We start from the raw sequence: 16,974 nt of genomic DNA, 5'->3' as shown, positions 1-16,974 counted from the left end.
CTATCCAGAAAGGACAAGTGAAATTGTAGGAAAAAAATAGACAAAATTCGTGAATTTTAAAGAACTTAGCTGAATGCCAATTTTTAATATTCCACAAATTTTGTAATTAATTGACTCCATAACATGAAAACAAATCGCAATTAAATTGGCTTACATAAGTAAATTTAAATTCATAAATTAGCCTTATAAAATACACATATAAATTGATAACTACATGTAGTTATCAAAACCCCGCTTAGACGAATTTTTAGAGACCGAACTAAAAACATGTCTTATTCAAAAAAGCGTATTATGCGGTAAAAAACCAATATGATTCGAAGTGCCTGAACAAACGTAATGTGGCGTATTATGCGTGAAATATTTCAAAAGTAATCGTCTTGGGGTTTTACTGCATAGTCTAAACCTTTAACAATTTCCTTCGCATATTAATTGCTTGCTCAATAAAATAAATCTTTATATTTATTATATAATATTTATTTATATATATTTATTTATATTTTTTTAACGATTACGTAAAACTTCAAATAACACTATTAAAGCTTTGTACACATTTTGGTTGATTATAACTTATTGATAAAAATGATTTTTCATGTGAAATCAAACAGAAAATTATCGTCTACTGAAAAAAATAAATTTTAGAAATTTTGGAATCGATTTCATACCAAAAATACAAATCGCAATTAAATTGACTTACATAAGTGAATTTAAATTTAAAGATTAGCATTAAAAAAAATTAATAATAACTACCGTTAAACCCTGTTAAGACTAATTTCTATAGATCAAACTAAAATCACTCTTAAGCAGATGGTCAAAGTGCCTAAATAAGCGTAAAGTGGCGTATTATGTGAGAAATATTTTAAACGTAATCGTCTTAACGAGGTTTTACTGTATGAACTAAAACTTTATCAGCTTCGCTCACACAGTAATTTTTTGATTAACGTCTAAACAAAATTAATTTTCAAATTATAATGATCAGACGTAGAATGTACTATCGATAAAAAATAATTTTTTATATTTGTAATATGAAATGTTTCGCACGTTTTAATATAAAGTTTTCAGAACACTAAATTTCGTTTAAATTTTTGATGCAGTTAGCTTGTTTTAAACTTTTAGAATTATAATTTGATAATTTTAAATTATTATTAATTATAACAAAAAAATCATTTTAAGATTTAAGACACTTTCTATTAAGACAAGTTGGGACTTTCCTATATGCGTATCGATATAATCAATATGAACCGAAAGTTAGTAAGTTTCAAAATTGTGGCGATAGAAATATGAAATTTTCACGCCGCCGGCACCGACAAAATATAATGCAAAATTGCGAAAATATATGATTAGTTTAGCAAAATTTATTGTTATTCACATGCATTTTAGTATTTTTTTATAATGGCTTAGTAGACTCTTGTATCTGTTCTACTATAGCTATTTTATTACTACCATGATACATTTTCAACCAGCAGCTGAAAAAAATATGTCCGGTAGAAATTCGGCCAGATCGACGGTTTTATGTTCTACTCATTGAAAATTTATATTCTACAAACTTTCAATCGTTTCATCGAAAGAATGAAAAAAAGTTGCGCTAGCTATAGGTCGAATATCACTGTTATAAATTAAACAAACAAAAGGCAGTATTTTTCTTTCATAAGTTTAAGAAAATGGGCCAGAAATACGTCCGATGGGTAAAAGAACCACACAAATATGTCCAATGCCGTCTAAAAAGACTAGGCCTGGGTACAAACAATATTTGCAAAAAACACGCTGGGCCACTAGAGCTACGTGCAAATTATTGTTATTATATTCGTAGCTACAATAGATGTATGATCATATTACATTTGTTCTTTCCCGTAATTTATTTGATTTGAAGCAAATATACCTTCTACGATTTCCAAGTACGTGCTCAGAATACTACTTGTAGTACAGGAATATGGAGCTTTTACTACTTGACAAGGTTGGAACTATAAGGAGCATTATTATTCAACAAAGTTATGAATACTTGCACATAAATGAAGTTATCATATCATATCATAACCAAAAATATTATCAGAAAATTTTCCGTATAACCATCTAACAAGTTATTCATCCAATACATACTTTATTAGAAACTTCTAATATAAATTAAATATTATATAATAATGTCCAGCAAATATAATCAGTGCCAAATTTTATGAATAAGCAAACTTTAACTAAATGTAAGGCACTAGAGATTTTGCTTTTGCTTTACTTTGCAAGTTGCATGAATATTTTGTTGCGAAAACGTTAGCCAAATTAAATAAATTTTTGGTTCAGGTTTTATTGCAAAAACGTTAGCCAAAAATGTTGCCCTTTTTGGTCAGACTCTAAACTGATCGTTCTAGAGAAAACGTTGACAAAAGGTCATATTTAGCTCACATATGTATACACACACATAGTGTTATTAATTTTGTTGCCAAACGAGTGACAATAGCTTGAAACACAGAGAAAAAATAAAATTAGCAAATTGGATTTTCTGGCAAAGACATAAAATAACTTCTTCTTCAAAAAATTAAAAATGCTTTGTTGGAATTTTAAATCTTGAACATCGCATAATATTAGTATGCATTTCTGGTAAACAATTATCAGAAATGCATAAGAACGGTTATCAGTATACAAGCGGTTTTATTTAGAAAACTAGAAAAATAAATTGCCATAGCTAAATATTATTATCTCATTTCTCTCTTTGATGGGAGTTAGATTAAAACTACATAAAAAAATAAACCGTTTACAAATAAGTAACTGATTTACCATCATAAACCAATCCGCAATTCTCAATAATGTTACGATAATATCTATTCCCCACCCCTGACATATATTATCCCGATCGCATAAAAACTCTTGCGGTTTGGAAAAGTTTTTATGTCGAATTACAAGTCTGCCCCTATAGGGGAATGAAACCTTTTACGAGTACAATTGGGTGGGTTAACTTGAACTAACAAAAGTAAAGTTACTAAGAAATAAAGTTTCTCGCTAATGAGATTATAAGCGACGGCTGTTGCCAAGTGAATATATTTTGCATCTGCGAACGTAGCAGGTAAACGTAGGGCAACATGGGTTTGCATCGAATTATGCAAAACAACATACAATTAGTTTTTATTTAATTAAAAATTAAAATATTCGTTCAACATCAAGAAAAATGATTATATATATATATATATATATATATATATATATATATTCGGACATCCAAAAATTTCAGTATGTTCATTATTGCTTGCAAAAATATTTTGAAATTTTCATTTAATTCTAACAAATTGTAATGGTAATAAATATTGGGTTTTTGAAACATTTTACTTATTTATTTTAGGGATTTTATGCGATTTATTCTTTTGAACAAATCATAGAAAGCAAAAACATAACACTGGTACTTCATATTAAATAATTTTAAGAGCAAGGAGAAGGTAAGGCATATTTTAATTGTCCAAAGTAAGTAAAAGATGCAAAGAAGATTTATATTTTTTTAATGATTTTGAAAAAAACTACATATATTATAAATTCATATCCGAATCTCGATTTGGCGCCCCCTAAGGCGTGCGCCCGCATTTTTTGCATGCATCGCATTCAAGGTAGGACCGGCCCTTGTAATATATATATATATATATATATATATATATATATATATATATATATATATATCATTAATTAAGCGCACTGCTTTACAAGGTACTCTGCTCAATGAACTACCTTCAGTATAAATCATGCAGTAAGTCCTACATCACTTGGAAATGTATGCACAAAATATTTTATGTTCACATTTTTAATAGCAATTAGTACTTCAGTTTTATCAGATATTGTGCTCGAACTTCTCCCTTTTCCACCATATTTAGATGGCAACCCAACGGCTAAACTATCTATTTGATAAATAATTTTATTAACGAATTGTTCCAATATTGATCATATATTATTTTATTTATCTCAAAAATATGTTTCCGTTACGAAATAGCCCAGTTGAGCACTAAGTTGATAAATGGCAACGAAAAATCTTACATAGTAAGCTCAAGGGCAATGCATTCTGGCCGAGCAACCATTGTTGTGCATATATAAGCCGTTGTTATAGTTTACGAGTTTGAAAACTTATGATAAATTATGCAGAACTTCCCGGTTTATAAAACTTTCGCGGGTTTTATTACGAAATGGTGCAGAAACCAGGTCGCATTTGCGCAGATCAGGTCTACTTAATAATAACTTAACAATGAAAATGTACTAACTTTTAAAAATAAATATGCAATCCTAATCAAATCATTGTAAATTAAACATCGTTTTAAGAATTTGAAAATCTTTGAATTTTATGTACTGTTTCAGATATGCAATTACAGCATTTAAAGATGGTGAGTAATAAGAATCAATGTGTAAATCTATAATTAAAAATTTGCTTTATTTTTTAGTAGTTTATATTATTGGTAATGCAAAGATAATAACTTTCTACGATTTTTCTTGAAATTTTACTGCAAAAAATATATGTATTATAATAATGCATGTTATTTACTCAAAGAACAGAGCAATTATGTTACCATTCTGATGCTATTGACAATTTTTCAATATTACATGTAAATAACATATTATAAATATATGAGTATTTACTTACAACTCTGTCAATATTTGCTAAAAGATAAAACTTGTTAATTATTAGATATATGAGTTTATTGTTACGCCAAAACGGTAGCCGGTTATAAATCCCTATTTATACATCACGCGCATACCAAAATAGTCAAAGCATATATATTGCATATGAAAAAGAATTATCAGAAAAGAAATCGATTCAAATTTCAAAGTAACCATTATCATTGTCTTCAACTGTTTTAAGCGTATGTATTCTTATAATAAATAAAGAATTCGAACGCGCGCATAAATGAAATGATTTTGTAGTTCCGCCCCTTTGTTTGTCTAATGAAAGAGATAACACTGAAACAATTTTTTAATTTATTTAACCAAAAATTGATAAATTTGTGATTTTTTCCTTAAATAGTTTTCTTTTATTTCCGAAGAACTGCATTAACTAATCAGGACTACCGTCGGAAAACGGTATAATTTTACTGATTAATGGTCGTTAAGATAATACGGCTCATATTTTATTTCCATTTGTTGCAGCGCCATGTACCCCAAAATCTTAATATATAAAACAAAAGTAACATATTTCCTTGGTTTGAAGATTTCTTGAGGATAAATAAAAGAAAAATTATACTCAACATGCTTATTTGTAAACAGTTGCGGCGGTCTTATCGGCGCACCATGTAACGTTAATTCTTTATATGCAAAATAAATGTCACGAATTTCCTTCTAATAGGCACATCACATAATATATTATATTACATTAATAATTATGTAAGAAATTGTGTTATAAAACATTCGTCCAATTTCAATAAATGCTGATTATTTAGTTATAAAAACAAGAAATCAGGTGCATTTAGTCAAAATTTTGTTCCGAATAACACTTGAAGCTTCAGTAAGAAGTTATACTACATAAAAGATAATAATTTAACTACCGGTTTTCGCGACAATCAAATTATATGTATGTATATATATATATATATATATATATATATATATATATATATATATATATAAATAATGAAATATCAATATAATTAATAACAATTGTATTAAAATGAAAACAACTTACAATTAGCTTATGGCAGCACTATAAAACAGTACAAATATAAAAATACGTTCTAAAAAATAGTAAAATGGTTATAAAAAATATTTGCATAAATCGAGATCATGCATTTCCATTTATTCGATTCTTCAAAATTTGTTATCTATTTCTGTGAGATAAGTATTTTGACCTTTTATAAACTGCAACTATTTTTCAGATACTTGCAATTTGATGTTAAAAATATCACTTTGTCATTACAAATCTACAATGTAATTTGGATGAACAACCAAAGTGGATCTTCTTCATGTTCATCAGTTTCGCTTTGCCCTTTTAAAACCAGTGGACATCAAAGGAATGGGACTTGATCTAACAATTATTTAAATACTTATAGCAATATTTGAAACAAAAAAATTGCATAATAACAGATTATTTTACATACATGATATAGAGCCTATCAATCACTTTTTCAACCAAAGACTTCCTTTCAAGCAATTCTTCTTCAGATTCAATTAAATCTGAAATTTGTTCCAAAATACCAAGCAATAATATCACTGCGTCTTTGTCCTTCTTCACTTCCAAGAGCCTATGATTTGAAATAAATAAATGCAAATGTTGTTAAAATGCAATAGAATTAGTGTAATAGATGTAGCTTATTCATTTCAATCTTACGTATCGATTTCCAATATACACCAACACACACTATGAAATATTTTTCCGACAAATCAAAATTTTTTTATTAAAAAATATGATACTCTATAATTATTGATAACACACTTACATGCACATTTAGTAGGAGTCTTTGTAAAGTATTAAAGTAGTTAAAAAAAATATTTTTCAAACATATTTAGGATAGAATCAATTACCTTCCATTTCTAGTTGGTTTTCTTGTCTTCTCATATGCATAACTAACATATTACTAAGAGATTTGTATTCATCAAAACTCAGCGTCAGCTTTTTCTTTCCATTGGATACTGCAGTTTCACCAGATGGGTTATCAACATCCATGGCCGCTGCTTCAATTCCTTCAACCTTATGAAATTTAAATAAATTGACAAATTAATATTTGTATTTACTAAGCTTCTGGAATGTTGGAAAAATTACTATAGAATGAAATACTTTTAAAAAAAATTAAATAAATCATGCATAATGTCATCACTAATAGAGAAAAAACTACAGTATTTTACATTCATATAAAAAATCCAATCACTTACACCTTTAATCACCCTAATAACAATATCCAACTCCATCAATAATTTCACAAAAAAATGAATGAGACTTTATAATCAACCATATTATAATACAAGAATAATGATTGTATTACCTCCATTTGCAAAGCCAGTGCAGCATCATTATCTTCATCACCAAAATGAATATCTGGCTGCTCAACCCGAATTATAGACTTGTTCAATAATCTGCAAGGGGATAGTAAAAAAAAAGGCTCAAAAATGTTATGAAATAATTTAGTAAGTTTAAATTTGAAATTATTAATTTACCTATATGCTTCTTTTACATGTTTAGGTTGCACCTCATCACTACATTCCATTTTAGCCATAGCTTCGGATAACCTAATCATGGATTCTAATTGCCTCACCGTTATTCGCCATGTCGATTTGCTGCTCGATGTACCCTCTCTCTGCCTAAGTTGATTATAATTTTCAACTAAGAGATTAGCTGCTTCAGCATTTATAATAGGTTTAAATTGACGAGCAAATGTAATATAACGAAGGACGTCTTCACGTGAATATACTTGTTCTACAGAATCTTCTATATTGCAATGCAAATCAACAATTTTTCTGGCAATTGCATAATCAATAACCTAGAAACAAATATAATATTCATATATATGAGTTGCCAAATTAAAACATTTGAATGGTAATAACTTGTTAAGATTAAAATAATTTCATTTACAATACAAATTTAGTTAAAAAAAAAAAAGAAATTTTAAATTTTTATTTTAAAATATTTTTAATTGAAATACTTCAAAATTAGTAAATTCATTTCAATACGTCAAAAGTGAATTCTTTCAATAACAACTCAAATACAAAAAGAGAAAAATATTTAAAAATTAAAAATGAAAGCAGTTTTTAAAAAACTTAATCTATTAATTCATAAAGAAGAGTCTTACAAATGTTTTATATAAGATAGTAAAACGAGATTGGAATGAGTGCTTTTAAATTATTTCTATGCATCAAAAAACTAATTTTAAAAATTGATTACTTTAATGTTTAGATTATTTATTAGATATTTCTCATTTATTGGAGATAATATAGTATCAAACTATATTTCTAATAGTCTTCAATATTTATATGTGAAGTCTTATAGATCGGCAAAAAATTTAAATATTCTAATAATGTAATAAATTACCTCATTGCATTCATCCACAAGTATGAAAAACAAGTCAAATCTACTCATAATGGGAGCACTGAGCATAATATTTTGCTGTAGTGATTTTGATCTATCATATCTACCCCCAATAGGGTTTGCAGCAGCTAATATACTGGTTCTTGCATTTAATGTGGCTCTTACACCAGCTTTTGTCAATGAAATAGTTTGCTGTTCCATAGCTTCATGAATTGCTACTTGATCCCGGGGATCCATTTTATCAAACTCATCTATACAACAAATACCATTGTCTGCTAACATGAGAGCACCTGAATAAAAATACATAATAATTAATGTGCTTTCTCACATCAAAATTCACATCACATCTTGCAAACTCTTAATGATCATATAAGTCAAATCATTATATCAGTCAAAATAAACAGCTCTACAATATTTTGAATAAATTTATAGTACTCTACAAACAAATAACATACCAGCTTCAATAACAAAGTCAAAACTTTCTTCATCACGTACAACAGCAGCAGTTAAACCAGCAGCTGATGATGCTTTACCACTCGTATATACAGCTCTTGGGGAGAAATCAGCTACTTGCTTCAAAAGTTGAGATTTTGCAGTACTTGGATCACCAACTATACAACAGTTAATGTCACCACGCAGAGTAGTTTCTAAAAATAAATTTACTAACTGTAATTACATGTCACAAATATGCAAAATTGCTTATTTAGTTTAATCTAATAAACAAGTGATAAATTTCATTATATTATTGATACATTAATTAAATATGTTTAATATGTTATTAGGAAACAATTCAAAAACAACATGTTATACTAAATTAGGATCAAAATAAATCATCATAAATGTTTCAATTCTTTGATATGTATCATAAAAATAACATATATTAGAAATTAAAAGTATATATACTGACTTTCTATAGTGGTCTTTGCAACTCCACCAAACAGCATCAATAAAACACCCCTTTTTACTTCATCATTACCATGTATACTTGGAAACAAACTGTTTATCAAGTTTTGATAAAGCAAACGATCTCTGGACATTTCATAAACCTTTGGTAAACAAACGTTGCATGTTTAAAAACAATATATTAAGATTACTAAAAATATAAATTGAAATAATTACCTTATTCCATTCTTGATCAGTCATCTGCTTCTTCATTATTTCAGCAGTTACTTCTTCCATAGGTAAATCAGTACCACCAAATCTCGCAGTTGTAGCTTGGACAGAGCATGCCAAAAAGGACATTCGGTAATTCAAATCACGTACTCCCAAGGCCTAACAAATACCCAAACAAAATTCAATAAGCAAAGACATAAAAAGAATTTATCACAAAATAAATTCTAATAATACCATTTAAAAACATAGTTCTAAATCAGTAATTTTATAAACTATAATGATTTATGATAATATTTTTTATATTATAGAAAAATTAAATGCATTATAAAAATATTATTGCATAATTACTGAACCAATAATTTGCAGATATAAATGAAACTACTGCATAAGGCATAGACTTAAAAATCATATACCATATAAACTAATTAATTTTTAATTAGTAATTTAGATAAAAGTTAATTAAATTAAAGTTCTTTACCTTAATTCCTCTAACACCTTCCCCTTGATTTTCACCAGCTTTGTGCCTAGATCCGCTTTCAGCTTTTGCTCCTGGTAAACTCAACGCACCGACATCAGGAACTACTATCAGGGTACCAGTAAAGTCATAGCGGTCACCAGCCTATTAATTATATTGCATTTATTATTAATAATTTAATATTGCACTTTGTTAACTGATTAATTATGATTTGTATTTTGCAATTCAAATCAAGCTCTTTTGTGCATTTTAAATTAATTTTAACTATTATGATTATATTCATGAATAACAATGTAAAATTCAGAATTATTTAACACTAAAAATTACCTGTACTGCTTCAACAGTCTCTGCTCTTAATATAATTTCTACACTTCTTGGAATGCAACCTCTAGGTAATTCAGATTGGGTTTCTTGTATTCGAACTTTTTGAAAATCAACAAATAAACTTTTATCAACATCCAACATAAACCTTTTCCTATTGCTGCATACTGGATTTCGACATATAGTTGGATTTGTAAACTGTTAAAATAATTACAAAATTTGATAATATAATGATTAAAATAGGAATTAACTAATTTTATTACATAATAAAATTGAATATAGTGCAAGATGCTATATGCACAAAAAACAATCTATATATAACTTAATGAAGCAGCTTAGTAACTTTCTTCAAGTCTCGATTAAATTTTCATAATAAATTCAAATTATAAAACAAATAATATCTATTAAATTATTAATTAGATTAAGAAGTGATTATTAATAAGAAACCATACCTTAAATTGTTGTTCAACATCTTTTATTACTGTTTGGCAATCTAGACACACAAAAGTTCCAGAAACTAACTCTGGATGTACAGGATGTGTTCTAACAACCTGACCAGAAATTCTGATAAGAGTTCCAATTTTTGCAGTCGTTAATTCTCTTACTTTATGTCTTGTAGGAACTTCAGTAAAAGAGATATAACATTCTTTTTCTTTCTTAAGATCAGTACGATCCTTGACAAAATTGCTCACTGCTTGACACAGATATGGATAAATTCGAAAATATTCTTCAATAATTGTTGTGGCTAAGTTTTGATTATATTTTTCAACATCTTCAAAACTAACTTCAAGGGTGCTTCGCTCAGGACTCACTAATTCTTGAACAGGTTCTAAATATTTCACTTCACCTTCTTCCTTATATCTAATAATAAAATCAAGTTAAATTTTATTATAAATTTATAAAGTATTTTAAAAGATAAGTAATAATAAATCATAATAACATTCGTTATCACAATTGTGCTTAAGCGTATTATCACAAGTGAATAATGGTAAATAGATTAAGGGTAATAGATTAATACATTGTAGAAATGTACAACTGCAGAAAAGTGAAATTAAGAATATTAAAATTACACGAATCTTTTAATTTCAAAATATTTAATTTATTAGGTCGTTCCAAGAAAGAATTTGAAGAAAACAAACCTAATCAATTTAGCACTTAGCTTGTAATTTTTCTATGTTTACTAATACATTTTTAAATGTTATATCTTTTATAGCAATACAATGCAACTGATTTGAAAGTTTTTTCGTTCATTGATTAATTACGCGAAATACTTACTCCTCTAAAAAATCTTGAAACAATTTTTGACAACGAATTCCAACTTCATCTTTAACACGCAACTGCCCTACATGATGATCCGCCACATCCATTATTAAATTAAAATATAAACAAACACAAAACACAAAAATTTATTATCAAAATATTTTGTTTGAAATAGGTAAAGTCTAATCTCTGTTTAACAGATTTGACAATTTGTTAAGCCTTTTCCCGCCATAAAATGTTTTATATTGAAGTTGTGCTATTAAAGCAATGGTGTATTATGTTCTAATCATAGATGGACCCATAGGTTACATCCCCGCGAAATTTAAAAAAATAAAATCTAAATCACATATATCTCTTGGAAAAGACATTCACTTCTCATTTAAATAACATAAATTATTAAACTTGTATATTGTGTCATAAGTGAAATCAAACAATTCATCAAATTTAGTATGATTAGAAATATATTTTTTATAACATATTGAGGAAATTTAGAAAACTAATTTACTAACTAACTTCTACTTCTTGTACTACTATTTACTTCTACTTCTTGTACTACAAATATAAATATAAAATTTAAAAAAAACTGTATTTAATATAGTAATATATATTCTAACTTCATCTTTAACACGCAACTGTTCTACATGATAATCCGCCACATCCATATATATATATATATATATATATATATATATATATATATATATAAATAAATAAATATATATATATATATATAAATAAATAAATAAATAAATATATATATATATATATATATATATATGATTTTATTTTTCTGGTCTAACTTCCCCAAAAATCACAATTGTACATACCCTGGTTACTACCGTGATACATATGTTGAGTTCTTCAAAAGGCCTTTCAGTTTAGAAAAGTAAAATCATAAATAATAATAGCCTTCCAAGTGATTAGAAATATATTTCTTATAACATAATGAGAAAATTTAGACAACTAATTTGGATAATGTACAAGTATATAAAACTTATATTACATAATTTAATACATTTCTACTTCTTACACTACAGAAATATATAAATTTGAATAAATTGTATTTAATATAGTAATATATACATACATACATATATATATATATATATATATATATATATATATATATATATATATATATATATATATAAATGATTTTATTTTTCTAGTCTAACTTCCCTGAAAATCATAATTGTACATATCCCAGTTACTACCGTGATACATATATGTTGAGTTCGTCAAAAGGCCTTTTAGTTCAGAAAAGTATTATATATAATAATATCAATAATTAATAATAATAGCCATCCAGCTTATTCTTATATCAATAAAAATTATTTTATAAAAGCTTCTATTATTGCATAGGCACTAATTTGAAATTGAACAAACCCAAAAGTATGTCTTCAATTCTAAACTGCATTCTTGGTATGACTGAAATTATAATAATAACATTTTTAATAGTTTAATATACAGTTTCAATACAATTAGTTAAGAATCAAATATAAATATAGTAACTATTACATTGGTGATAAAATGTACCAGACAAAATTATAATGCATCAATTATATTTTGGAAATAATGTTTACATTTCAATGGTCACTGTGTGTAACATATCTGGTATGTAAAGAAAAGATAAAGTAATGATATTGTTCAAAGTAATTACTTTTATTTTATTTAAAATTCAAAACAAAAACTACATCATGTTACTAAATATTTATTGAAATTTCAATTATATATTACCTTATTCTCTCCAGAAGCATAATGACCATTTTCTTTGCCAAGTTTTGCTTCGAGAGTTGTTATTGGTTTAATATCAGGTATAGATATTAATGTACCTGTATAAGTACAAATATCACCTATCTGCAAAAACATGACACTAATTAAGCAATGTAATAATCACTTAAAACACAACACTAAAGTACTTATTACGAGCATTTAGCGCAAACAAGATTTCACATATATATATATAATTATTTGATCATTTTAATAATTATTCATTTATAGATAAGTGAGTGTGATTTTGGTGGAAAAATATATCAAAAACAGTTTTTTACACTCTTCTTAAAATTTAATACAACATAGGAAAAAGTAAAACACAAATAGTTGCAAAAACTATAAAAATAACATGTAATAAACATATTGTGAATATAAAAATATCTTAATAGAAATTAAGTTGTTTTAGTAATGATATGAAATACATTATTATGTAATATGAAAAAATAAAGATACACTATTATGTGTATTGTAATTATTTCGTAATATCTAATTACGTAATGTAGATTACATATTTCTTTCACTAGAATTACGTAAGATTATGTAACTGGTTTAGTGGGTAGTGTTATAACTAAGCATTACCTCAAGTAAATCAGTGTAGTCAGCTCTCAATAAAACATTCCTCATTATTGGTATATTCTTTATTGATGGTATTTCTTGAACTAAACCCATTTGGAAATTAATAAAAATACTTTTATCATGATCTAATTTGAATCCTTCAGAGTTTTTACATATTGGTCCATAGCAATATTTTGGTTTTTTAAACTAAAAAAGTTGAAATAGATAAAATAATAATAATTCAAAAAGCAAAGGAAAGATATATGCAATGATTTAATAATTGTTAGTTGTTTCAATGAAAATTATTTGTATCATACCACACACTGTTCTTCATAAACTCGGATTTCACGAGTACATTCTAAACAGACAAATGTTCCAGCAACTACTTCAGCATAAATAGGACTTGTAGATACAACTTGCCCAGTAAAACTGGTGAGTTTCCCAATTATAGAAACATTTACATCTTCAAGATTATATTTCATCGGAAATTCATTAAATGCAACATAATATATATTTTCATCATTAGGCCGAAATAGTTCTTTAATAAGATTATTGATTGCTCGACACAGACATGTATATATTTCAACATAATCATGTTTGATTATTGTAGCTAAGATCACATCATATTTTCTTAAATCTTCAAAACTCACTACTAAAGTTATGTGATCGGGATGATATAAATTTTGAATCATTTCTAAATACTTATGCTTGCCATGACGTTCGAATCTGTAACAAAAATAATGCAATGTTAAAACAACGAACAGAATTAACAAGCATATAATTGTGAATGAATGAATGAGTTCATGAGTTGTTTCACATAAATTGTAAATGAGTTGTTTCATATAAATTCTTTGTACATACTTTTGCAGAAAAACTTGGAACTGCTTTTGCAAGCTGCATCGGATTGTTCCCTTTTGTTTCATTAAAACGAAATCAATTTTGTTCACGGCACTCATTATTAAATTGTCTACGGCACTCATGTTAATTATATTTTTGAACAAAAATTAAACGTGCCGAACAATACCAGCACGAAGTAGAATCATTCAGAACCAATCAGAACAGTTGTTAACACATCAACATCGTACCAACAGATGGCAGACTACTTATAGCCGCCGTTTTCAAAAATGACGTGATTGTAAATTTTTATTTTGCAGAAAAGATCTATTTGGATTTAGCATTTCGTATTTTAGTAAAAAATCTTTTATTCTATTTTTAAAACATGCCAAAAATGTTGATTCCATGCTGATTTAACGGATTCAACTCGATAAAATGGCATGAAGTTGGATATGGACGCTTGACAGTACACCATTTTAGTTGTTTCCGCACTGCATAGGGGCGCCACCAACTGATGCACGTAAATTTATCTCTATATTTAATTCTTGATAACATTTATATAAATATAATATATTAAAGATTAATCGGATTAATTTGAATAAATAAAATGAAAATAAAAATTAGCGTATGAAATATATTTTCAACCAAATTAAAATTAAACGCTTCAAGTACGTGTAGAATAATATTGATAATCAGTTCTTTAATAAGAAGGATGAATTTGAACACAGTAGACCCTCTGTTGAGCGCGGCAAATGAAAACAGGGTAAGCTCATTTATTCTAAGTTTGAAACCCATGGGTAGTACCTAATACCTATTACCTACCCATATACTCTTCTTTCATCTATGTACCTACCATATTCATTTGAACAGTGATTCCCAAAGTGGTCCATGTGGACCCCCGGAAGCCCATAGCTAATTTCAGGGAATCCACCTCAGCAAAAACAAAATTTTGGAGGTGCACGAAACGAAAATGGAGGTCCACGGTTGTAGATCACACACGCTATATCATTTATGTTTACTTATCTATGCGCTATATTAATAGTTATTTACTTATAATAAACGATATTAACCCTTCTCACTCGGATACCGCCGCTCCGGCGGAAAAATACATATGAAACTCGAGTGGAAAGGGTTAATATACATTGACTTTTGATAGAACTTATAATATAGCAAGCAATATTTATAAAAGAACCTAAAAAGTGAAGAAAAAAGTACATACTTATGCATATATGAAAATGTGTAAGTAGTTAGGATGAAGCAATCTCTTTGTAGTAGATACATGTTTGAGCTTCTAGAACTTATGTTCAAGCTCGTAAGGCTTATGTTTGCCAACATTTGTGTTTCAGAATTGTTGGCCAAAACAAAGAAGAACGATTTTGCACTTATTTGCCAAGGGAAAAAAAGGGTTAGGCAAACTAATTTACAAGAGAGCTCATCGAGTTATTTCTGCACACATCCACAAAAAAACAGTGATTCAGAGGCGTTGGCAAAAGACTCTTTGGACCCTTTTTCTGGGTCTAGGAATCATTAACTATAGTTGCTGGCACTATGTATGTTACCAAAGTAAGACTAGATTTAAAGTAAAAGTGACACTGACGACAGTATGTCCAGGAAAAAAGGATGTTGAAAACGCAATCAACATGTTACTTACCAAATAATTATCTGAAATTAAGCCTATTCTCTTAGCAAAAGTTCATTAAATTTTAAGTTATTTTTTATCACATTTCTCTATTTATTTATTTTATATTTATAACAGAACATTATTATATATCAATTTCTGAATCCACTTGTGAATGTAAATGATCGGTCGCATCGTGGGATTTGTTTATTTTGTAATTCACACCATTTCGGAAGATATATTAGGATAGCATTGCAGAAGTCAAATAAAAGGGGCAAATAAATAGAATGACGCAGAAAATAGAGTTAGCACAAAATATAATTAATCATTTGTAAAAAGAATGCATTATTTATTCAAAACTGGTTGTGGTCGGTTCCAATATAAGTATCAAATGACGCAGAATATTAAATACTATTTAAATACATAAAATAGAGGAGTATAGAAAGGATATGAATGACAACAGGTTATTGAACTAAAATTAATTTAAGAAAAGTAATTGTAAACAAAGTTGTCAGTAATTGTAAAACAAAATGTATAAAATAGTACAAATTGATATATAATATAAATATTAGTATTTCAAAGAGCACAAATATGATAATTCATAATACACCCTCACCTTACTTAGCATCGGTGTTACGTTTCAAAACACACGATGTAAAGTGTATTGAGATTTTCTATAAGAGAGCCATATAAAAAACGAGAAAGGTTTTCAGGGATATGAAAATATTATTTTCATAATGGAGTGTGAACATTTAAAAATCGAAAAAATTATTAACTTAAAACAATCTGTTCTGTTACTTTATGAAAAACAAAATTAAAATTAATCACTGTCTGATGCGTCCATAGTGGCTGTTGTCGTAAGATGGCTTTCTTTCCCAAAAAATGGTTAACTATTCTCTGAACAGCCTGAATACTTTGAAACACCTTCCGTTGCTAGGACCTGCTTTTTTTAAAAAAAATCGATAGCTTCGTCAATTCGGCTAAATTTTGTTTCAGTTTCAGTTTCATTCCAGTTTATTACAAAATTATTAGCAAAGTTAACCATTCATTTATGCC

The 16,974-nt window shown here is 27.5% G+C and overlaps 3 protein-coding genes across 5 annotated transcripts in view; all 3 read right to left on the bottom strand.

Moving 5' to 3' along the window:
- Positions 1 to 16,974, bottom strand: part of LOC113370014 (short neuropeptide F-like) — a 172,709-nt gene that overhangs the window by 110,516 nt on the left and 45,219 nt on the right. The window lies entirely within an intron of this gene.
- On the bottom strand, positions 5,920 to 11,364 carry LOC113371110 (DNA replication licensing factor Mcm6-like). Its single transcript, XM_026611756.1, is given in 14 exon segments — positions 5,920 to 5,974; positions 6,048 to 6,139; positions 6,141 to 6,191; positions 6,449 to 6,637; positions 6,930 to 7,020; positions 7,102 to 7,424; positions 7,973 to 8,259; positions 8,425 to 8,616; positions 8,877 to 9,015; positions 9,089 to 9,241; positions 9,561 to 9,701; positions 9,885 to 10,076; positions 10,331 to 10,739; positions 11,154 to 11,364. Coding segments are annotated over 14 exon segments (2,406 nt in total). The 5' UTR covers positions 11,246 to 11,364.
- On the bottom strand, positions 12,444 to 14,446 carry LOC113371109 (DNA replication licensing factor Mcm6-like). The gene is made up of 5 exons (XM_026611754.1): positions 14,328 to 14,446; positions 13,784 to 14,192; positions 13,491 to 13,673; positions 12,876 to 12,995; positions 12,444 to 12,566 (listed from the first exon to the last, which is right to left on the bottom strand). Exons 1-5 carry the CDS (start codon positions 14,444 to 14,446, stop codon positions 12,504 to 12,506), a joined length of 894 nt encoding a protein of 297 aa, XP_026467539.1. The 3' UTR covers positions 12,444 to 12,503.

The sequence above is a fragment of the Ctenocephalides felis genome, unplaced genomic scaffold (assembly GCF_003426905.1).
Source record: "Ctenocephalides felis isolate EL2017-DRISC unplaced genomic scaffold, ASM342690v1 CF-g0.4_SCAFFOLD_01492, whole genome shotgun sequence".
Classification (NCBI taxonomy): Eukaryota; Metazoa; Arthropoda; class Insecta; order Siphonaptera; family Pulicidae; genus Ctenocephalides; species Ctenocephalides felis.
This window is presented reverse-complemented; position numbering and strand designations above follow the sequence as displayed.